Source organism: Danio aesculapii, chromosome 9 (assembly GCF_903798145.1).
Source record: "Danio aesculapii chromosome 9, fDanAes4.1, whole genome shotgun sequence".
Taxonomy (NCBI): domain Eukaryota; kingdom Metazoa; phylum Chordata; class Actinopteri; order Cypriniformes; family Danionidae; genus Danio; species Danio aesculapii.
Window position 1 is genome coordinate 53600865 of NC_079443.1, and position 19330 is coordinate 53620194.

A 19330-nucleotide genomic window follows, 5' to 3' on the forward strand; every position below is an offset into this window, starting at 1 on the left:
AATGATTCAAATGGCTGCGCCCACTCGTACGTGAAGAATAAGGTGAATAGGTGAATTGAAAAAACTAAATTTGCCATAGTGTATGAGTGTGTGTGAATTAATGTGTTGATGGATGTTTCCCAGTACTGGGTTGCAGCTGGAAGGGCATCCACTGTGTAAAACATATGTTGGAATAGTTGGCAGTTCATTCCGCTGTGGCAACCTGTGATGAATAAAGGGACTAAGCCGAAGGAAAAAGAATAAATGAATGCATTTAAAACACTGAACTCACCTCACCTCAGTAACTGAACATCCAGTTCTTGAAATCTGTGTAATCACAAGATGAATCACGGTTAATTAATTTAATATGCTGTAATCAACATTTCCTTTGCAATTTCAATATTTCATGACTACAGCTGAAATAGTGAAATATCTTGGCTCAGTTATAATGAGGGTCCTTGGAATAATATTGACATTTTTTCCATTTAGTGGCTACTTCTATCCAAAGTGATTTAAAAAGGAGGGATACAAGAAATGCAGCAAATAATGTGCACCATTTTAGTCAAGATTGAGAACCACTGCTTGGGGGTTTAATTTTATTTTTTATATTTATTTGGGGCTGTTTTACTAAATTAGATTAAAGGGGTTAATTTGGGAGTTTATTTGGCCAAAGCGTTTTCTTTCAGTTTAAAATTAAACCTGAATTTTATGACAATAAATCAATTGCATAAGTTTTCACCCCCTCAATATATGACAGTATTTTGTTTTTAGATTCACCTTTTGCAGCAGTTTCAGTCTTGAGTCTGTTTGATGCTGAAATTTGGGGTTTACAAAATTTTATTAAAATATTCATTAATTTGGGTGTTTATTTGACTGAAGCATGTTCTTTTGAACTCAAAATTAGAGGTTGAGAACCACTGCTTTAGGGTTTTATTTTATTTTTTATATTTATTTGGGGTTGTTTTACAAAATTAAATTAAAGGTGTTAATTAGGTGTTAGGTGTTAATTAATAAGTTTATTTGGCCAAAGCGTTTTCTTTCAATTCAAAATTAAACCTGAATTTTGTGATAATAAATCAATTGCATAAGCATTTCACCCCCAATATATGTCAGTATTTTGTTTTTAGATTCACCTTTTGCAGCAGTTTCAGTCTTGACTCTGTTTGATGCTGAAATTTGGGTTTCTAAAATTGAATTAAAATAAGTTCATTAATTTGGGTGTTTATTTGACTGAAGCATGTTCTTTCAATCCAAAATTAGAGGTTGAGAACCACTGCTTTAGGGTTTTATTTTATTTTTTATATTTATTTGGGGTTGTTTTACAAAATTAAATTAAAGGTGTTAATTAGGAAGTTTATTTGGCTGAAGCGTTTTCTTTCAGTTCAAAATTAAACCTGAATTCTGTGACAATAAATCAATTGCATAAGCATTCACCCCCTCACCCAATATATGTCAGTATTTTGTTTTTAGATTCACCTTTTGTAGCAGTTTCAGTCTTGAGTCTGTTTGATGCTGAAATTTGGGTTTAACAAAATTTAATTAAAATAAGTTCATTAATTTGGGTGTCAATTCAAATTTAGAGGTTCAAAATTAGAGGTTGAGAACCACTGCTTTAGGGTTTTATTTTATTGTTTGTATTTATTTGGGGTTGTTTTACTAAATCAAATTAAAGGTGTTCATTTGGGAGTCTATTTGGCCTTTCTTTTATTTCAATTCAAAAATAAACCTGAATTCTTTTACAATAAGTCAGTTGCATAAGTATTCACCCCCTCACCCAATATATGTCAGTATTTCGTTAGATTCATCCTTTTGCAGCATTTCCAATCTTGAGTCTGTTTGATTCTGTAATGCACAATTAATATTATAAATCTGGGCATAGATTTCTTTATAAACAGTCGTTTGCATAAGTATTCACCCCCAACCCTTTTCGGCTATTTCCTACAACATGAAACCACACAGATTTAAATTGAGATCATTTTACTTGATATTTGATGTATTAAGTCACTTCAGCATCACACTGACACTTCTGTCCTTTCTTTGTTTACATCCAAGGACACGACTCGAGGATCAAGCACAACTACCAGGCAATCGACTGGAATTACGGTACCTGTGGTGGATGCAATGAGCCTCATCCTGAATACGCCGTCTGCGGCCGAAGAGAGTGTGACATTTCCCCCAGTGAAATTCACCCGGCGCATTATATGCATGGGGACGAGAAAGCAGAAAGGCAGAGCAGAGGAAGCCACATGCATGCTCAGCCCTACTTCAACATCCCAAAAGGCAAACCTCAAGAATCGCCCAGAAGCGCCAAGGTGTCGTTCATATTTGGCGATCCCCCGCTGGACTCCGTGAACCCCCAAAATCTGGGATACCACAGACTGATGGAAGACATCCCAGAAGTCCTGGAGGAGCATCGGTATTTGTATGCACAACAGAAGGACTACAAACCTCTGGAAGCGTCATTGGAGGTCGACGGTTTCCAATATGGTTCCCATATGGTCTACGGGGACGCCAAGATCTTCGGTACGACCGAGGGCATCGAGGAGCCTCTGCTGCATGATATCTGCTACGCCGAAACTACAGATGATGCAGAAGAAGACGATGACATTAGCTGTGAGGAGGACATGATGATGATGATGGGGGAGATGAAGGACAAAGCGAACTCTCTGTTGTCGCTTTCAGAATCAAGTGATGATATTATTGACCTTACTTCGCTGCCGCCACCGCCTGAAGGGGACTACGAGGAAGACAGCGACGATCTGTTGGAGTCACTAAATTTGGCAATTGCCGCGCCTCCACCAGGATTCAGGGATAGCTCGGATGAAGATGACCATCATGATAGAAAAATGGCAAAAAACGACATCCCTGTGTCGCTGATTGATTCAGTGCCGACACAGGTTGCCGGTGGGAGCGAGGAAGTGTTTAATGATGCCGTTGTCTCAACGCTTCAAGCACTAGAGGCTTTGGCGGCCTCAGAGGAACAGTCTCATCCGCAATCGGACAATAGTTCAGGTTCTTACACTATTGTAACGTTTATTCATTGACGTTGTACAACCTTCCAGCCATTCTTTCATTTTTGCTTCAGTTTGGTTTCTCCGTATTTCATTCACTGTCTTCAATGCAAGCTCCCATGTATTGTGTGTGTTGCTTTTTTGTTAGCAATGTAATGTATGCTCATTATAATTTGTGGTTCATATATATTTTTTTTGGTTCATGTATTTCATTATTTATGTTCTTATTTGTTGCATTTCATAGCCTTCGATGTTTTTGTACAAATAAACTATTTTAAAGTACATGTGTGTGTATAGTGTGATGGCTAAAATGTTTGTCTCTTTGTGGCACACAGGTGTAGAAATATCTCGGTCCTTTAGCCCCGAGTCCTCTTCTGATTCTGGGAACGAGACAAATTCATCTGAAATGACGGAGAGTTCAGAGCTGGCCGCAGCTCAGAAACTCTCCGAAAACTCTCTGAAAATGTTTGTAGCCACAGCAGAGGGGTACCAAACTCTAGCTGAAGAGGAGACTGAATTTCGCCTGGCACCATCTCTAGACGATCCCCAGTCCTCTGCAGTCGTCAATCTCCGCTCAGACCACTTTGAGATGGAACCGGAAACAATGGAGACCAAGTCATTGACGGAGTACTTTAGCAAAATGCACAGAGATGTGATGAGGGGAATGGCACAGGGGAAGATTGAGGAGCAGGACAGCGGGATGAAATCCAGTGCAGAAGCTGAAGCCCGACAGTTGAATATTGCAGAATCTGAAGATCTGGTTGGAATGTACAGCAACTTCAATGGACGGGATTCCCAGTGTTCGGCTCCCTTTGACATGGAAAGTATGTCTTATTCCTTTCAGGGAAGCAATCAAAGATTGCATATGATCCTGAATAATAAATCTGAAGAGCACATTTACTCTGAGGTGGCTGGAGATAGCACTCCATTACATGCAGACAGGGTTGCTCAAAAAGTCAGTTTGGAGGACTCGATAGACTTGAATGCAAGTTCCCCCGCCAAAGAGCAGTATCTGGTTGAGCGAGCCCGGAGTGAACACCAACAAAGCAAGGGTGCTTCATCTGAACAAGAAGTCACCCGTTTGTACGAGTACCACTTGTCCAAAAGGATGTCGTCTTTACAGAGTGAGGGTATTCATTCCCTCCAGAGTTCCCAGTGTTCATCTATTGACGCCGGCTGCAGTACGGGAAGCAGTAGCTGCGTCACCCCAATGGACTCTCCTCTGTGCACAGTAGATAGTGTCCATCTGCATGCCGAGTCCTCTGTGAAAGGTCTTGGATATACAAATCAAAATGTAGATGGAACATTTTTGCGGAAGCACCACGGACAGGCTGGCGCAGAGTCAGGTCGAGAGGGATGCCAAAGGTTGCCCAAGATCAGAGAAACTACAGGTACTGCAGGCTTGCACTTACATTTACATGCATGCATTTAGAAGATGCTTCATCCAGAGTGCATTCAAGGTACACATCAGTCATTGCTTTGCATGGATAACTATAGCCTTGGGGTTGTAGGCACTGTTCTCTACTGGTTGCATTTCAGCAGCTTGTTAGAAATCTTGTGGTTTGGAAAATTTAAGGCAAGATTTTTCTGTTCATCTTTATTGTGTCATAATTGCAGAGACCTAAACAGTCTTAAAGCAGCTACTTATATAATGCTTGAAAAAGAGTTTGTAATATGCATGTTTAAGGGAGTTTGTAGCTCTTGATTTAAGTCATGATTTGAACAGAAGCTTACTGAATTTTAATGATCGCCCAACATCAAGTTGGAGAAACTACATGTAAACTTCTCAGTTGTTGCCTAAAAGTATTGCCATCTTCTTTTTCTAAAACATGGTATCACAGGTATTTATTTTGAGTTTATTTTCCACCGACCCTCTAAACAAACTTTAAATTTTAGTTGAACCTTGTTTTTCATTGCACTTGTTAAGTAGTTATTTATAAAGTATTGAATACCCTTGTCCATTTCTTTTTCTAAAATGAAAAATCCAAGGCAGATTTGGCGATTTATGTTACACTCATCTGCATGAGAAACCTCATTTTTATGTAAAAGATATTACATCCATTAAACAATAATTTGCATAAGTATTAACCCCCATCACCAGAATGTTTATTCAGTAGATTCATAATTGGCAGCCGTTCCAGCCATTAGTCCATGTGATATAGTTTACAATTAACTTGACACATCTGGACACTGTCTGGTATTTTCTAACAGTCATGGTTTGCGTGTTTAAAAAAATCAACTGCATAAGTATTCACCCCCTCCAGCATATGCTAGTAATTACTAAATTCCCTTTTGGTGGCAGTTCCATTAACTCCCATCTGGTCACAAATGTTTTCCGCCCAGTTTATTTTTACAGAAAAGCTCAGGCTCGGTCAGGTTGCATGAAGACCTTGGAATGTAGCATCTTATTGGATTGAGGTCTGGGCTCTTGAACACTTGTGCACATACAGTTTTCAAGTATTTTCATGGGTGACATAGTGCCTCAGTGGTTAGCACTTTCACCTCACAGCAATAAGGTCGCTGAGTCCCGGCTGAATCATTTAACATTTGTTTTTGGAGTTTGCATGTTCTCCCCGTGTTGGTGTGGGTTTCCTCCGGGTGCTCCGGTTTCCCCCCCAGTCCAAACACATGCACTATAGGAGAATTGACTAAACTAAATTGGCCGTAGTGTATGTGTGTGTGAATGAGTGTGTATGGGTGTTTCCCAGAACTGGGTTGCAGCCGGAAGGGCATCCACTGTGTAAAACATATGCTGGATAAGTTTGCAGTTCATCCCGCTGTGTCGACCCCTGATGAATAAAGGGACTAAGCCGAAGAGAGAGTGAATGAATGAAAGTATTTTCTCTTTACCTTTGGCATTATGCATGGAGTCATTCACCAGGGATTTTCGCTGCAGTCTAGGTGTCTTTCTGACTCCATTACTTTATAATTGTCCTTTCGATTGACCATACCCTTAAAGGCCATTCGTACTAAGGACAATAACTAAAAGGATAACAAGAAAGACACTGCTCTGAAAATCATTGAATTTAACCCTCCTGTCATGTTCGCATCGCATTCGCACTTTAGTGTTCCCGGTCAAAAATTGACCGGTCTGTTTTAAATGCTCTTATATTAGCACACAAATCGTTTTTCTCCACCAAATTTGTATTCAACGTTCTTTAGCTGTGAACAATGTCTTAAAGTAGAGTTTAACACGAATTTACAGAATTAGACATAAAATAACTGCAATGAAAATAGAAAATAGGCAGTGAAAATGTATTACAAAATGAACAATAGATGACAGAAATCAAAATACTTTGTTTCATTACTAATAGACAGCTCGCTAAAATAAATATCACAGCGTCTGACCAAAGAAATTGACATATTAATCAATCTGAATGATTTATCAACCAGAAAAGCACAAACAAAATACTTTCCTTATTTGTGTTCTGAGTGATTGAATTTTCAGTCCTTCAAGTGTACTAATATAGGGGATAGTGACTGAGGGTATAGACCAGGGGTGTCCAAACTACAACCCGCGGGCCATCTGCGGCCCGCAATCAGTTTTGTGGCGGCCCGTGAGGCTTTTTATAAATAGCAATAGAATCTGGCCCGCTTTACAAAAATGAATGTAATTCAATTAATAACCACCGGATGTCGCTATCACATGCCTTCAATTAGGCAGCAGTTCCTGTTATGAAGTAAAACGAACTGAACAAACTGAAGGAAACATAATTCAGGGCTCGACAGACTGCCCGATGGCCCGGGGCCAGCGTGCGAGACGCTCGGGCCAGTGTACAGAATGTTATTGGCCCGATCGGGCCACTGCTGCCTTGTCACAAAAGTTTGGCTGCGACTGTCTGTCAATTGCGTGCAAATACAATCTTAGGGTGCTTTCACACATAGACGTTTCTTTTAGAATCTGTCTCGTTTGCCCCGTTAGCGCGGTTTGTTTGGCATATATGAACTCAGCAATCACACTCGCATCCACGCCAAATCAATCGGTCTGAGATCGCCTGAATGAGATGGTCTCTGTTCGATTAAGCTGATCGAGTGTAGTGAGAAAACAAAACAATGCAACGAACTAACGACCCAGGCTATATCATAGTGTATTATGATTGTGTAATAGCCGTATATACTGAACTCGTATGAATTATCCACTAAACTGACAAAAACGTAAAATAGTTCTATTTCCTTGTGAGATCAGGCTGGAGGATCAGCACATAAGCGCGTAAAAGAGATGTGTACCTGCAAAAGACATTGTTCAGTCTGAAGTGAGTGAGTGAGTGAGTTGGGGGTAGTGTGTTTGGGGATGTTTTCTGTCTGATGAATGAATATAGCCTGGATACCCATTAATTTCCTATGGCGGTCACTTTTGACCGGGAACACCACAGGTGTAACAAGGTTGATTAAAACACTCAAAATTCAATGAAAGAGATGATCATCACTTTTATATGTTTGAATGCAAAGTGTGGAGGATATCAGAAGGCCTTGAGGCCATCAGATGTAAAACACAGTAGTTATGAGTGATTTGAGTTGTAAATTGGTCAGATTTGACCCGAACACGACAGGAAGGTTAAACCAACAGCAAAGTTCAGGCCACAGTTATAATGATAAAGATGTAATGAAACTAAATCGTTTGCATCACTTTCAGAAGGATTTTTCCTTCATCTGATAAATGATGAAACGCTAACAGCTAGTCAGAATTCACTGAAATATAAGTGGGTTCGCGCAATTTAAAGCTATAGATGGCATTGTAGAGAAGCTTGATGTTAAGCTCTTTCAAAAGATTATTTAAAGATCAAAACTATTTTGAGAACAAAAAAATAAAACGTTTACGTTAAGTTTACGCAAATCAGGCTAGCAAACTGAAGCATAAAAATAAAAGCACTTAAGGTATTTATTGCTAGATATTTATTGCTGGTTCTTTGTGTTGGCTCCATCGAAAATGCTGGGGAAATATAATTGATGTTGTTTTTATTCCACCACACTGACTGTGATCACTGCATTCACTGATTAGATTACATGAGCCGGATTCACTGGTCAGATACGTTAAAAGTGCAACACACTGAGGACACCTGCTGGCTATATTGGGTAATGCAATATGTTTGAATTCAAAACAAATTGTTATTTGTTGCATGGCATGGACACAAATTTAGTTATTACATTTTTAGTTGTAGTCATTAGTGTATTCTCTTTAGCACCTTAAATAAAAGATCCTTATGCTGCGTTCACAACAGACGCGTCTTGCGCAAATTAACTTTGCCATTTGCACGTAAATTGACGTGTGAACATTTTAAGTTTGCTTGCTTTATTTGTGGGTCAAATTTGTTTTTTCATTCATGTGGGGGTTGTGGGGGGGTGGTGATAAACACTGATAAACAGAATCGTCGATAACAGCTGATCCAGGATAGATGCGGTGGAGAAAACTCGTACTGCAGACATGCTCGTGTCTGTATTCAGAAGTAACGTTGTTACAGCCGAGAGGAGAGGAAACGTCACACCAGCAGGTCAAACAAACCACAGTGAGAGAGAAATGGAGTTTACTTTCATTTCTCAATCGCAGGGATATAGGGGCTTCTGCTGTTCAGTGTCAGTGAAAGACTGTCCAGCAAACACACACGCAGTGAATTGTGCAGAGTTTCTGTGTTGTTAAATAGTTGTGTTTTTAAGTAGTTGCAGTGTTTTAGTTACTCGCGCTCACCTCCCTCACCATAGTCAGCTATAGCGCATATGAAATAAATGACGTCAGTACATAATAACTGGTTATGATTATTACTGAACGATGCCGAATTGTCCGGGTTTGCATCGTGGTGCGCAGAAGAAACAATTAATTTTGACACCTCTACTAGGCGTCCATCAACATTGCTGTCACTAATATACGAGTTTTATTTATAGAGAACAATTACAAAGCCCTGCAGAGTTTGTGTGTTCTGTGTTTGTCTGAGATAATTAGCCTACAGAAATGGGTTTATTCCAAACAAGCTGAAGCTGATCAGTCAGTTCTTGTCACACAACTCGTCATGCACTTGTCACATTCATTCAACGGCGTGCGTCTGGAAGGTGCGAGCGTGTCAAGCCTGCGTGAACGCATCAAGTATAAAAGCCTCGTCCGTTTCGTAGGGTGTGCACGCAGTCAGCGGAGGTCAACGATGCGGCGCCAGGCAAAAGTCAGCATTCACGCCACTGCACAGGCAGCGCACCTCCATTGGAAATAGCGAACTTTCGTGAACTCTAGAAAAGACCCGATGTGCTAACGGCCCCTAAAAGGCCACCGTCATTTGCAATCTCCAGCAGTTGATCTTCTTGCACAGACATGCTGGATTCCCCTGATTTGTTCACGAATGGGTTGCTGATCCATTTGTTGGCAGTTCGTGCGTCCTTCACTGGGCTTTTTCCCCTTTAGCAAAGAAACTTTTCAAAGACGTGTGTTTCTTACTCATTTTGCTGCTTGTGGGTTAAATTTGGGCGCTGAAGTGACCAAGATGTAAGGCAAGGCAAGTTTATTTATATAGCACATTTCATACACAGTGGCAATTCAAGGTGCTTTACATGAACAGGAATAAAAGAAACAATTATAAGAGAAATAAAAACAAATAATAAAAATGGTAAAAAAAAAAAAAGCATAAAAACAGATAAAATGTGTTATAAAAGAACGAAAAAGAAGAGAAAAACATAATAGTTCGATCTGTCGGACGTAGCACAGTGCTCATTCAGTAAAGGCACAGCTAAACAGATGTGTGTTCAGTCTTGATGTGAATGTGCCTAATGTTGGAGCACATCTGATCATTCTGGAAGCTGATTCCAGCAGCAGGGAGCGCTGTTAGTAGCTGAAAGCTGATTCACCCTGCTTTGACTGAACTCTTGGAATTTCTAGTTTATTTGGTCCTACAGATCTGAGTGATCTTTTAGGTTTGTATTCAGTGAGCATATCTGTAATGTGTTGAGCTCCTAGGCCATTTAGTGATTTATAGAGCAGTAATAATACTTTAAAATCTATTCTGAATGTGATGTGCTCTGATTTCCTGGTTCTGGTCAGAATTCTGGCCGCAGCGTTCTGGATGAGCTGTAACTGTCTGACTGTCTTTTTGGAAGGCCTGTGAGGAGGCCGTTACCGTAATGTAAGTGAGAGAATACGGTTGTGTAACAAAATAAAAGGTTTTTCAAAATAAAAGATCATTCAGACAGTAGAAATGATGTGTTTTTTAAGATGTAGAGTGTAAGTCAAAATTATTCGCCCTCCTGTGCAGTTTATTTTCTTTTTCAGATATTTCCCAAATGATGTTGAACAGATTCAGGAATTTTTCACAGTATTTCCTATAATATTTTTTCCTCTGGAGAAAGTCTTATTTGTTTTATTTCAGCTAGAATAAAAGCAGTTTTTAATTGTTTTAAACCCATTTTAAGGTCAAAGCAATATTAGTTTCAGCAATATTAGTTTTGGATTGTCTCCAGAACAAACCAATGTTATACAATGACTTGCCTAATTACTCTAACTTTACCCTAATAACTCTAGTTAAGCCTTTAAGTGTCACTTTAAGCTGAATATTAGTATCTTGAAGAATATCTAGTCTAATATTATGTGCTGACATCATGACAAAGAGAAATCAGTCATTAGAAATGAGTTATTAACTATTATCTAGTAACTCCTTCAGATTTGTAACTGGTCTGTTGGTCTCTCTCCACTGTTTTTCGAGGGCGTCCTGCTCCTGGTGTATTTATTGCTGTGTCATATTTTTCCATTTCTTAATTATTGATTGATCCGCTGCTCCAAGGGAAGCTCAATGACATGGAAATCCTCCTCTGCCTGCTGCTTTTCAATAACTTTTTTCGTGTAGCTGCTTGGAGGGTTCTTATTTTTTCTTTCCTCCTGGTCTTCCACTGTGCTGACTCGCATATTCTACAATCAACTGAAAGTCCTTGACTGAACTGAAGCTATTAAACTAGTTGTTTGGCTCACGAAGGCCACTTCAGTGCTGAAGTGCTGTAGTAGAGGGGGTGAACACTTATGCCAATTATAAAAGATGACTTATTATCTATAATCCTATTCACAATGGTGACATGGTGGCTCAGTGGTTAGCACTGTCGCCTCACAGCAAGAAGGTCACTGGTTCGAGTCCCGGCTTGGTCAGTTGGCATTGCTGTGTGGAGTTTGCATGTTCTTCCCGTGTTGGTGTGGGTTTCCTCCGGGTGCTCCGGTTTCCCCCACAGTCCAAACACATGCACTATAGGGGAATTGATGAACTAAATTAGCCGTAGTGTATGTGTGTGAATGTGAGAGTGTATGGATGTTTCCCAGTGATGGGTTGCAGCTGGAAGGGCACCATGTAAAACATATGCTGGATAAGTTGGCAGTTCATTCCGCTGTGGTGACCCGCCTGATGAGTAAAGGGATTAAGCCGAATAAATGAATGAACCATTTACGATTACTAGAATACATTATTATTATTATTATTTTTATTATCACAACACATTCTTTGTTTGTCTTTGCTAACATTTGTTAATGAAAATATGATTGTTTATTGTTACTTTTTGTTAACTCACAATAATGCAATAGCTAATGTTAACACAACTTTGGATAATGCATTAGTTAATGTTGACATCAAATGAACTACAATTAATCCATGCAGTACAAGCATTATTTATTCTTAATTAATTTTAGGAAATACATTAACTAATGAAATTATTGTACAGATTATTTAAAGTAATTATTGCACAGATTAATTAATTATTAAAAATAAAAACTTCATGCACTGTCATTTAACCCTCTAAAGTATAATATCAAATATATTATAATATAATATAATATTAATATAATATAATATAATATAATAAACTATAATATAATATAATATAATATAATAAACTATAATATAATATAATATAATATAATATAATATATTATAATATAATATAATAAACTATAATATAATATAATATAATATAATAAACTATAATATAATATAATATAACATAATATAACAAACTATAATATAATATAATATACTATAATATAATATAATATAATATAATATAACATAATATAACAAACTATAATATAATATAATATACTATAATATAATATAATATAATATAATATAATATAATAAACTATAATATAATATAATATAATATAATATAATATAATATAATAAACTATAATATAATATAATATAATATAATATAATATAATAAACTATAATATAATAAACTATAATATAATATAATATAATAAACTATAATATAATAAACTATAATATAATATAATATAATATAATATAATATAATAAACTATAATAAACTATAATATAATATAATATAATATAATATAATATAATATAATAAACTATAATATAATATAATATAATATAATAAACTATAATATAATATAATAAACTATAATATAATATAATATAATAAACTATAATATAATATAATATAATATAATAAACTATAATATAATATAATATAATATAATATAATAAACTATAATATAATATAATATAATATAATAAACTATAATATAATATAATATAATAAACTATAATATAATATAATATAATATAATAAACTATAATATAATATAATATAATATAATATAATAAACTATAATATAATATAATATAATATAATAAACTATAATATAATATAATATAATATAATATAATATAATATAATATAATATAATATAATATAATAAACTATAATATAATATAATATAATAAACTATAATATAATATAATATAATATTATATAATATAATATAATAAACTATAATATAATATAATATAATATAATATAATAAACTATAATATAATATAATATAATATAATAAACTATAATATAATATAATATAATATAATATAATATAATATAATATAATATAATATAATATAATATAATAAACTATAATATAATATAATATAATATAATATAATATAATAAACTATAATAAACTATAATATAATATAATATAATATAATATAATAAACTATAATATAATATAATATAATATAATAAACTATAATATAATATAATAAACTATAATATAATATTATATTATATAATATAATATAATATAATAAACTATAATATAATATAATATAATATAATATAATAAACTATAATATAATAAACTATAATATAATATAATATAATATAATATAATATAATAAACTATAATATAATATAATATAATATAATATAATATAATATGATAAACTATAATATAATATAATATAATATAATAAACTATAATATAATATAATATAATATAATAAACTATAATATAATATAATATAATATAATATAATATAATATAATAAACTATAATATAATATAATATAATATAATATAATATAATAAACTATAATATAATATAATATAATAAACTACAATATAATATAATATAATAAACTATAATATAATATAATATAATATAATATAATATAATATAATAAACTATAATATAATATAATATAATAAACTATAATATAATATAATATAATAAACTATAATATAATATAATATAATATAATATAATGTAATGTAATTTTATATATAATAATAAACTATAATATAATATAATATAACATATAATGTAGTAATATAATAACATATATAATATAATAAACTATAATATAATATAATATAATAACATATAATATAATGTTGTAATATAATAACATATAATATAATACATTAAACTATAATATAATATAATACAATATAATATAATTTAATGTAATTTAATATAATATAATATAATATAATATAATGTAATTTTATGTAATTTAATGTAATATAATATAATATAATTTAATATAATTTAATGTAATTTAATGTAATTTAATATAATATAATATAATGTAATTTAATATAATATAATATAATATAATATAATATAATATAATATAGTGTAATTTAATGTAATTTAATGTAATTTAATATAATATAATATAATGTAATTTAATATAATATAATATAATATAATATAATGTAATTTAATGTAATATAATATAATATAATTTAATATAATTTAATGTAATTTAATGTAATTTAATATAATATAATATAATGTAATTTAATATAATATAATATAATATAATATAATATAATATAATGTAATTTAATATAATATAATATAATATAATATAATATAATATAATATAATATAGTGTAATTTAATGTAATTTAATGTAATTTAATATAATATAATATAATGTAATTTAATGTAATTTAATGTAATTTAATATAATATAATATAATATAATGTAATTTAATGTAATTTAATGTAATTTAATATAATATTATATAATATAATATAAATAAGAGATGAACAAATAAACATTTGAAATGTAAGAGATCTTTTTACCACTGAGGAACAGAGAGGTAAACAACATTAAAAATAAACATGACTGTCATGAGGCATTATAAATATATGATGAATATTTTTCTGATCACGTTTTCTTTGAATCTGTCATTTAAAATGTCTCATTAAAAGTGTCAAATAATTAAGAGCTTCCTCGATATTTAATAACATTTTAATGACAAGTTCAGCTTGTTCCTCTGTGATTGTGATCAAAAAAATATGAAGGACAATAAATGATAAAATGGCTTCTTGACAATTATGTTCATGACAGATTTCTGACAAGTTTTGTCGTCTTCGCACCAGCAAGTTTTCATTACAAAGGCAAAAACAGCTCGTGATCTATTTGTTTTACACTTAATGACAATTGTCAGAAGCATGCATAACATGTCATTCACAACCATGACATTTCATGATCATACAGGTTTAATAACAGTCTTATGAACACTCCTTCAACTAAAGTGTTTTCACATTTTCATATCTATGTTCAAAATGTGTAAGGGGTTAAAAGTCTTCTGGTGTAGTCATATCTTCCTGATTCAGAGCATTAATCCCAGCGCTGACTCTCTCACTGACGTCAATGCTCTCAGTCATTACCTTATCATGCTGAATCAGGATAAGCAGATCCACAAGCGTCAAATTAGCAGATATAAAACCAGCCAGCTAACTCATCTCTCTCAAAAAATGAGTTTTGCTGTTTGTTTAAACTACTGATTTAAAAAGAGCTGAATCGACGCAATTCTTGAGTTGTCTTTGGGACAACTTAATTGTTTTATATTTAATCCACTTTACCTTTGTGTGCTGTTGGGTCGTTTTTATCCACTCTGGGGTGATTTTGAGGCACAACATTCTCTGAGTTTCAGCAAATGCAATGATGTTTGGTGACAAATCTTATTTCAACACATATTTTGGGATAATGCTTTTGGGATTTTTTTTTTAAAACTCAATACACTCTGGGTAAATTGACTATGCTTTCAGAATCAGAATCAGAAAGAGCTTTATTGCCAGGTATGTTCACACATACTAGGAATTTGTTTTGGTGACAGAGCTTCTACAGTGCAACAGGATTACAGAGACAGGACAAAAAACAGATAATAAATATATTTTAAAAAATAGAAGTAGTGAGTGCAAATATACAGATTGACAAGTGTATGTACATGTTTATTACTATATACAACGTTATATGTGCAGCTGTTATGTGCAAATTGGCATGTAAAGTGTGTTAAATAAGTGTATATGTGTATAAAAGTGTATAGCAGTAGTGATGTTGGTTCCACAATTATTATCATCAAGTGTTCATGAGATGGATTGACTGAGGGAAGAAACTGTTTCTGTGTCGGGCTGTTCTGGTGCGCAGTGCTCTGTAGCGTCGACCAGAAGGTAAAAGTTCAATGAGGCAGTGTGCTGGGTGTGAGGGGTCCAGAGTGATTTTGGCAGCCCTTCTGCTCGCTCTGGATAAGTACAGTTCTTGGGGAGTAGGAAGGGTTGTCTTTCTTTATGTTGGTGGCTGTTTTCCCCCATTGACTTCCATTATAATCACATTTTTTGATTGCAAAGCCACGAAAGCATATAATCATGCATTCTTGATTGTTGCTGGTTTTCCCCATTGGGAGGAGGTACAATTTGTCATTTTTATTGTTGATCATCAGTTATGGTGCAAAAAAGCGACGTTTCTGGCTCTGCACACACCAGAATCGATCCACACAGCTCTCTTTTATTATATTATTGTTAACTTTTGATTCTTTAGTATTCAGAATGCGTTAATTATTAGTTTGTTTGTTTATTTTTTTAGCAGGTAGCGGATATGAACACTCACCGGCCACTTTATTAGGTACACCTGTCCAACTGCTCGTTAACACAAATTTCAGCCAATCACATTGCATCAACTCAATGCATTTAGGCATGTAAACATGGTCAAGATGATCTGCTGCAGTTCAAACCGAGCATCAGAATGGGGAAGAAAAGAGATTCAAGTGACTTTGAACATGACTTACATTACTATATGTTAAAACACACACATTTAGAAGTGGACTGTTGTTGTTTGTTATAAAGGATAGAGCAGAAAGATTTGATTGGGATGAGCTCAGACATTTTTAGTTCAGACTGAAGAGTATTACTAAAGGCTCGCCTCCCCATTTCAGTTCGAACCTGGGGAACAGTCAAATGATAAGATTCGCTTGAACGTATGGCATACTGTTTTTTTGACTTGTAAAGAAGGGATCTTAGGTATAAAGGCACCAGACCCAGAAGAGCCTTGTAGACCAGAGTCACCCAGTGGGTGTACCTCCTTACATTCAGAGAAGGCCACTTAGCTTTGGCATTCAGTTCACTATGGTGAGCTAGGGCACACTCACATTAGGTACAGTTGCCTTGAACCGTGCCAAAATGCAATTGTCCCCCCTCCCCTCTCCCCCTCGGCCTGCACTCACATTGCATTTTTACCTACCGGACCTGAGCATGCTTAGTCGCATCATCGATGATGTGTTCAGTTTAACAGGAAGAGAAGTGCTCTTGCTCAGCACAGTGGAGATTGCTGCAGTTATATTGTTTTGTATTATTTTTAGCGCTTTGGAATGCAGTGACCAGTGCCGGCCGGTCCAACAGGCAATTAAGGCTGTCGCCTAGGGCCCTGAGTTTCTCGGGAGGGCCCCACAAATGCTGCTCTTAAATATTTACTGTGAATGTAAGCGTGAGGACAAGCGTGTACATATATATCATGCACAATGTGCATTGCGGAATGTACAAACCCCATTAAACATGATGCAATTCACAACGACGGTGAGAAAAACAAACTAAAAACTCCACATTTCATTATAAGAATAGCTCAGTATAATTCATACATGGCAAATAGCTGAAAATGATAATAAAAGCACAACCACAGTATGATTAAAAGCAGAAAATATTATAAACAGACCCAGCAGCACCACACCGCCCTCAATCGGCTATTGGCTGGACTAGAATGACGTACCTATTCCTTCACAGATTCCACAGATCTCTCCAAATTGCTCGCGTTCGATATAAACTCGAAGAAGTCTTAGTTAATATAAAGTCACGAGTGTTGTTGCTTTTTTTAATTAATCTTAATTAAGTTTTAATTTGAAATGAAATGGCATCCAAACAGCATCTTTCCAGAGCCAAAAAAAAGGAAGAAAAGAAAAGAAAAGCAGAGAAAGAAGAGCAAGCTCAAAGTATTGCTGTATTCCTGCTATGCATAATACAGTACATTACTGAGTACTTTACAATACTTGCAAACTTATTTGTTTAAATACAAGCAATTTTTGCATGTTACAGTTAATAATAAATATATTTTAATAATTAATATTAAAATTGTATTATTATTATTATTTTTTTACACCAGTGGGCCCTTTTTTTATCTCACCTAGGGCCCCTCAACCCTACTGCTGCAGGTATTAGGAGGTTTGCAGAAGGTGCAGCTGATGTGCAGCGCGAGGGGTTTGCGTTTTTAATAATCTACGACAGTTCTCGTTCATTGAGAATTAAGAATGATTTATAAATCCATATGAAGTCTCTTAAAAGTCACTTCACATCTTCAGTTTCTGGCTCAGGCGTGCTTTGCACTCACACTGCAAGCGTACCGCGCCAAAGCCCAAGTGAACCGCGCTCTGGCACACCTCTTCCAACCGAGCCAGGACTGGCCAGCTAAACCGCACCTGATACCATTTCAGAGCACTCACACTTCTCAAACGAATCGGGAAATGCTCCTGGGCACGGTTCGGATAGTATAGTGTGAGTGCGCCCTTAGTCTCTGACAGCCTGTGACAAACCTCAGAGCGCTGTGATAAACAGAGTTTAAAGGCTGAAGAGATTTGGTTGAGCATTGATTTGGCATTCATTTATAAGACATCATAGTCAATCAATGGTGATGATTTAATTAATAGAATTTTTAAGTTTTGGAGTCGTAACACACCTTAACACACTAATCTTGATGTGTTTGAGAAAATCAAAACGTGCCCCCGGCTCTCAGAACACAGTAAACACAGTAAGTGTATTCCTGCACACACACTGTAATCTGCTGCTTTACTCCAATGAACTCCATATAAAAGCCAGACACTCTTCAGCACAGGCTGATCTAAAGGGTTAATGCTGACAACTGATGATCCACGGTGAAAATGATAAACGCTACCTCCTCCTAACAGGGAAAGCCAGCAACAATCAAGAGAGAATGATTACAGTATATGCTGTCATGGCTTTGCAATCAAAAAATATGATCAGAATGGAAGTCAATGGGGCAAAAACAGCCAACATAACCAAAGGAAAGTCAATCTGAACAGCACACAAGGGTTATTAATCGTGTGCACTCTTTTACAGTGTTTCTCTCTCTCTTTCCTCCCTCAGTGTAGCCATGCTGCAGATGGAGATAAAAGTGGATTTTCTCTCACCGAATGCCCATCTTCTTCTTCATCCAGAGCACAGTTTGTTTTGTGCCAAGCCAGAGGTGACGGGACGTCCCGAATGCTTCCCTATTTGTCGGTGCACTCGGCCTCAGTCCACCCGCTCTGGTTGCCTCAGGGAGGCGGAAAGGGAATATTAAACAAGACAACTATTGGCTCAGGGAGCATACACACTTTCTATGGAAATGAGATGGCCGTAATCATCCAAGCGGCGCTGCAAGAGGCTGATTACTGCTCTGTCATTTACTGAAGTCAACTTGAGAAATCAGTTCACACATGCGTTTGTCTTGGTTTTCAGTGCATTTAAATGCATCACAATTAAATGTGTTCATAGCTTAAAATGTTTCTGCAGAGGAGGTCTGAAGAATTATTGTGATGTAAAGGGAAGGCAGTCATTTTTCTGACCTCAGTTTGTCTTGTTTTAGGCAGAACTGACCTAATTTTGATGCATTTTGATGCATTTAGCTTTGTCAAAATGAGACGTTTATATAGTGCACTGATGCACAAAATAACAAGTGTGTGCAAACAAAAGGATCATTTAATTGAGTTAAACCAAGATCAGTTTTCTGACACCAACTTTA

The 19330-nt window shown here is 34.6% G+C and overlaps 1 protein-coding gene across 1 annotated transcript in view; it reads left to right on the forward strand.

Moving 5' to 3' along the window:
- The window catches only part of frmpd4 (FERM and PDZ domain containing 4), a 119194-nt gene extending 99864 nt beyond the window's left edge, over positions 1–19330 (forward strand). Inside the window, exons 15-17 of the mRNA XM_056465984.1 lie at positions 2032–2991; positions 3326–4381; positions 18694–19330. Of these exons, the coding sequence (XP_056321959.1) occupies positions 2032–2991; positions 3326–4381; positions 18694–18698 (2021 nt within the window). The 3' untranslated portion in view covers positions 18699–19330. The remainder of the gene's footprint in view (positions 1–2031; positions 2992–3325; positions 4382–18693) is intronic.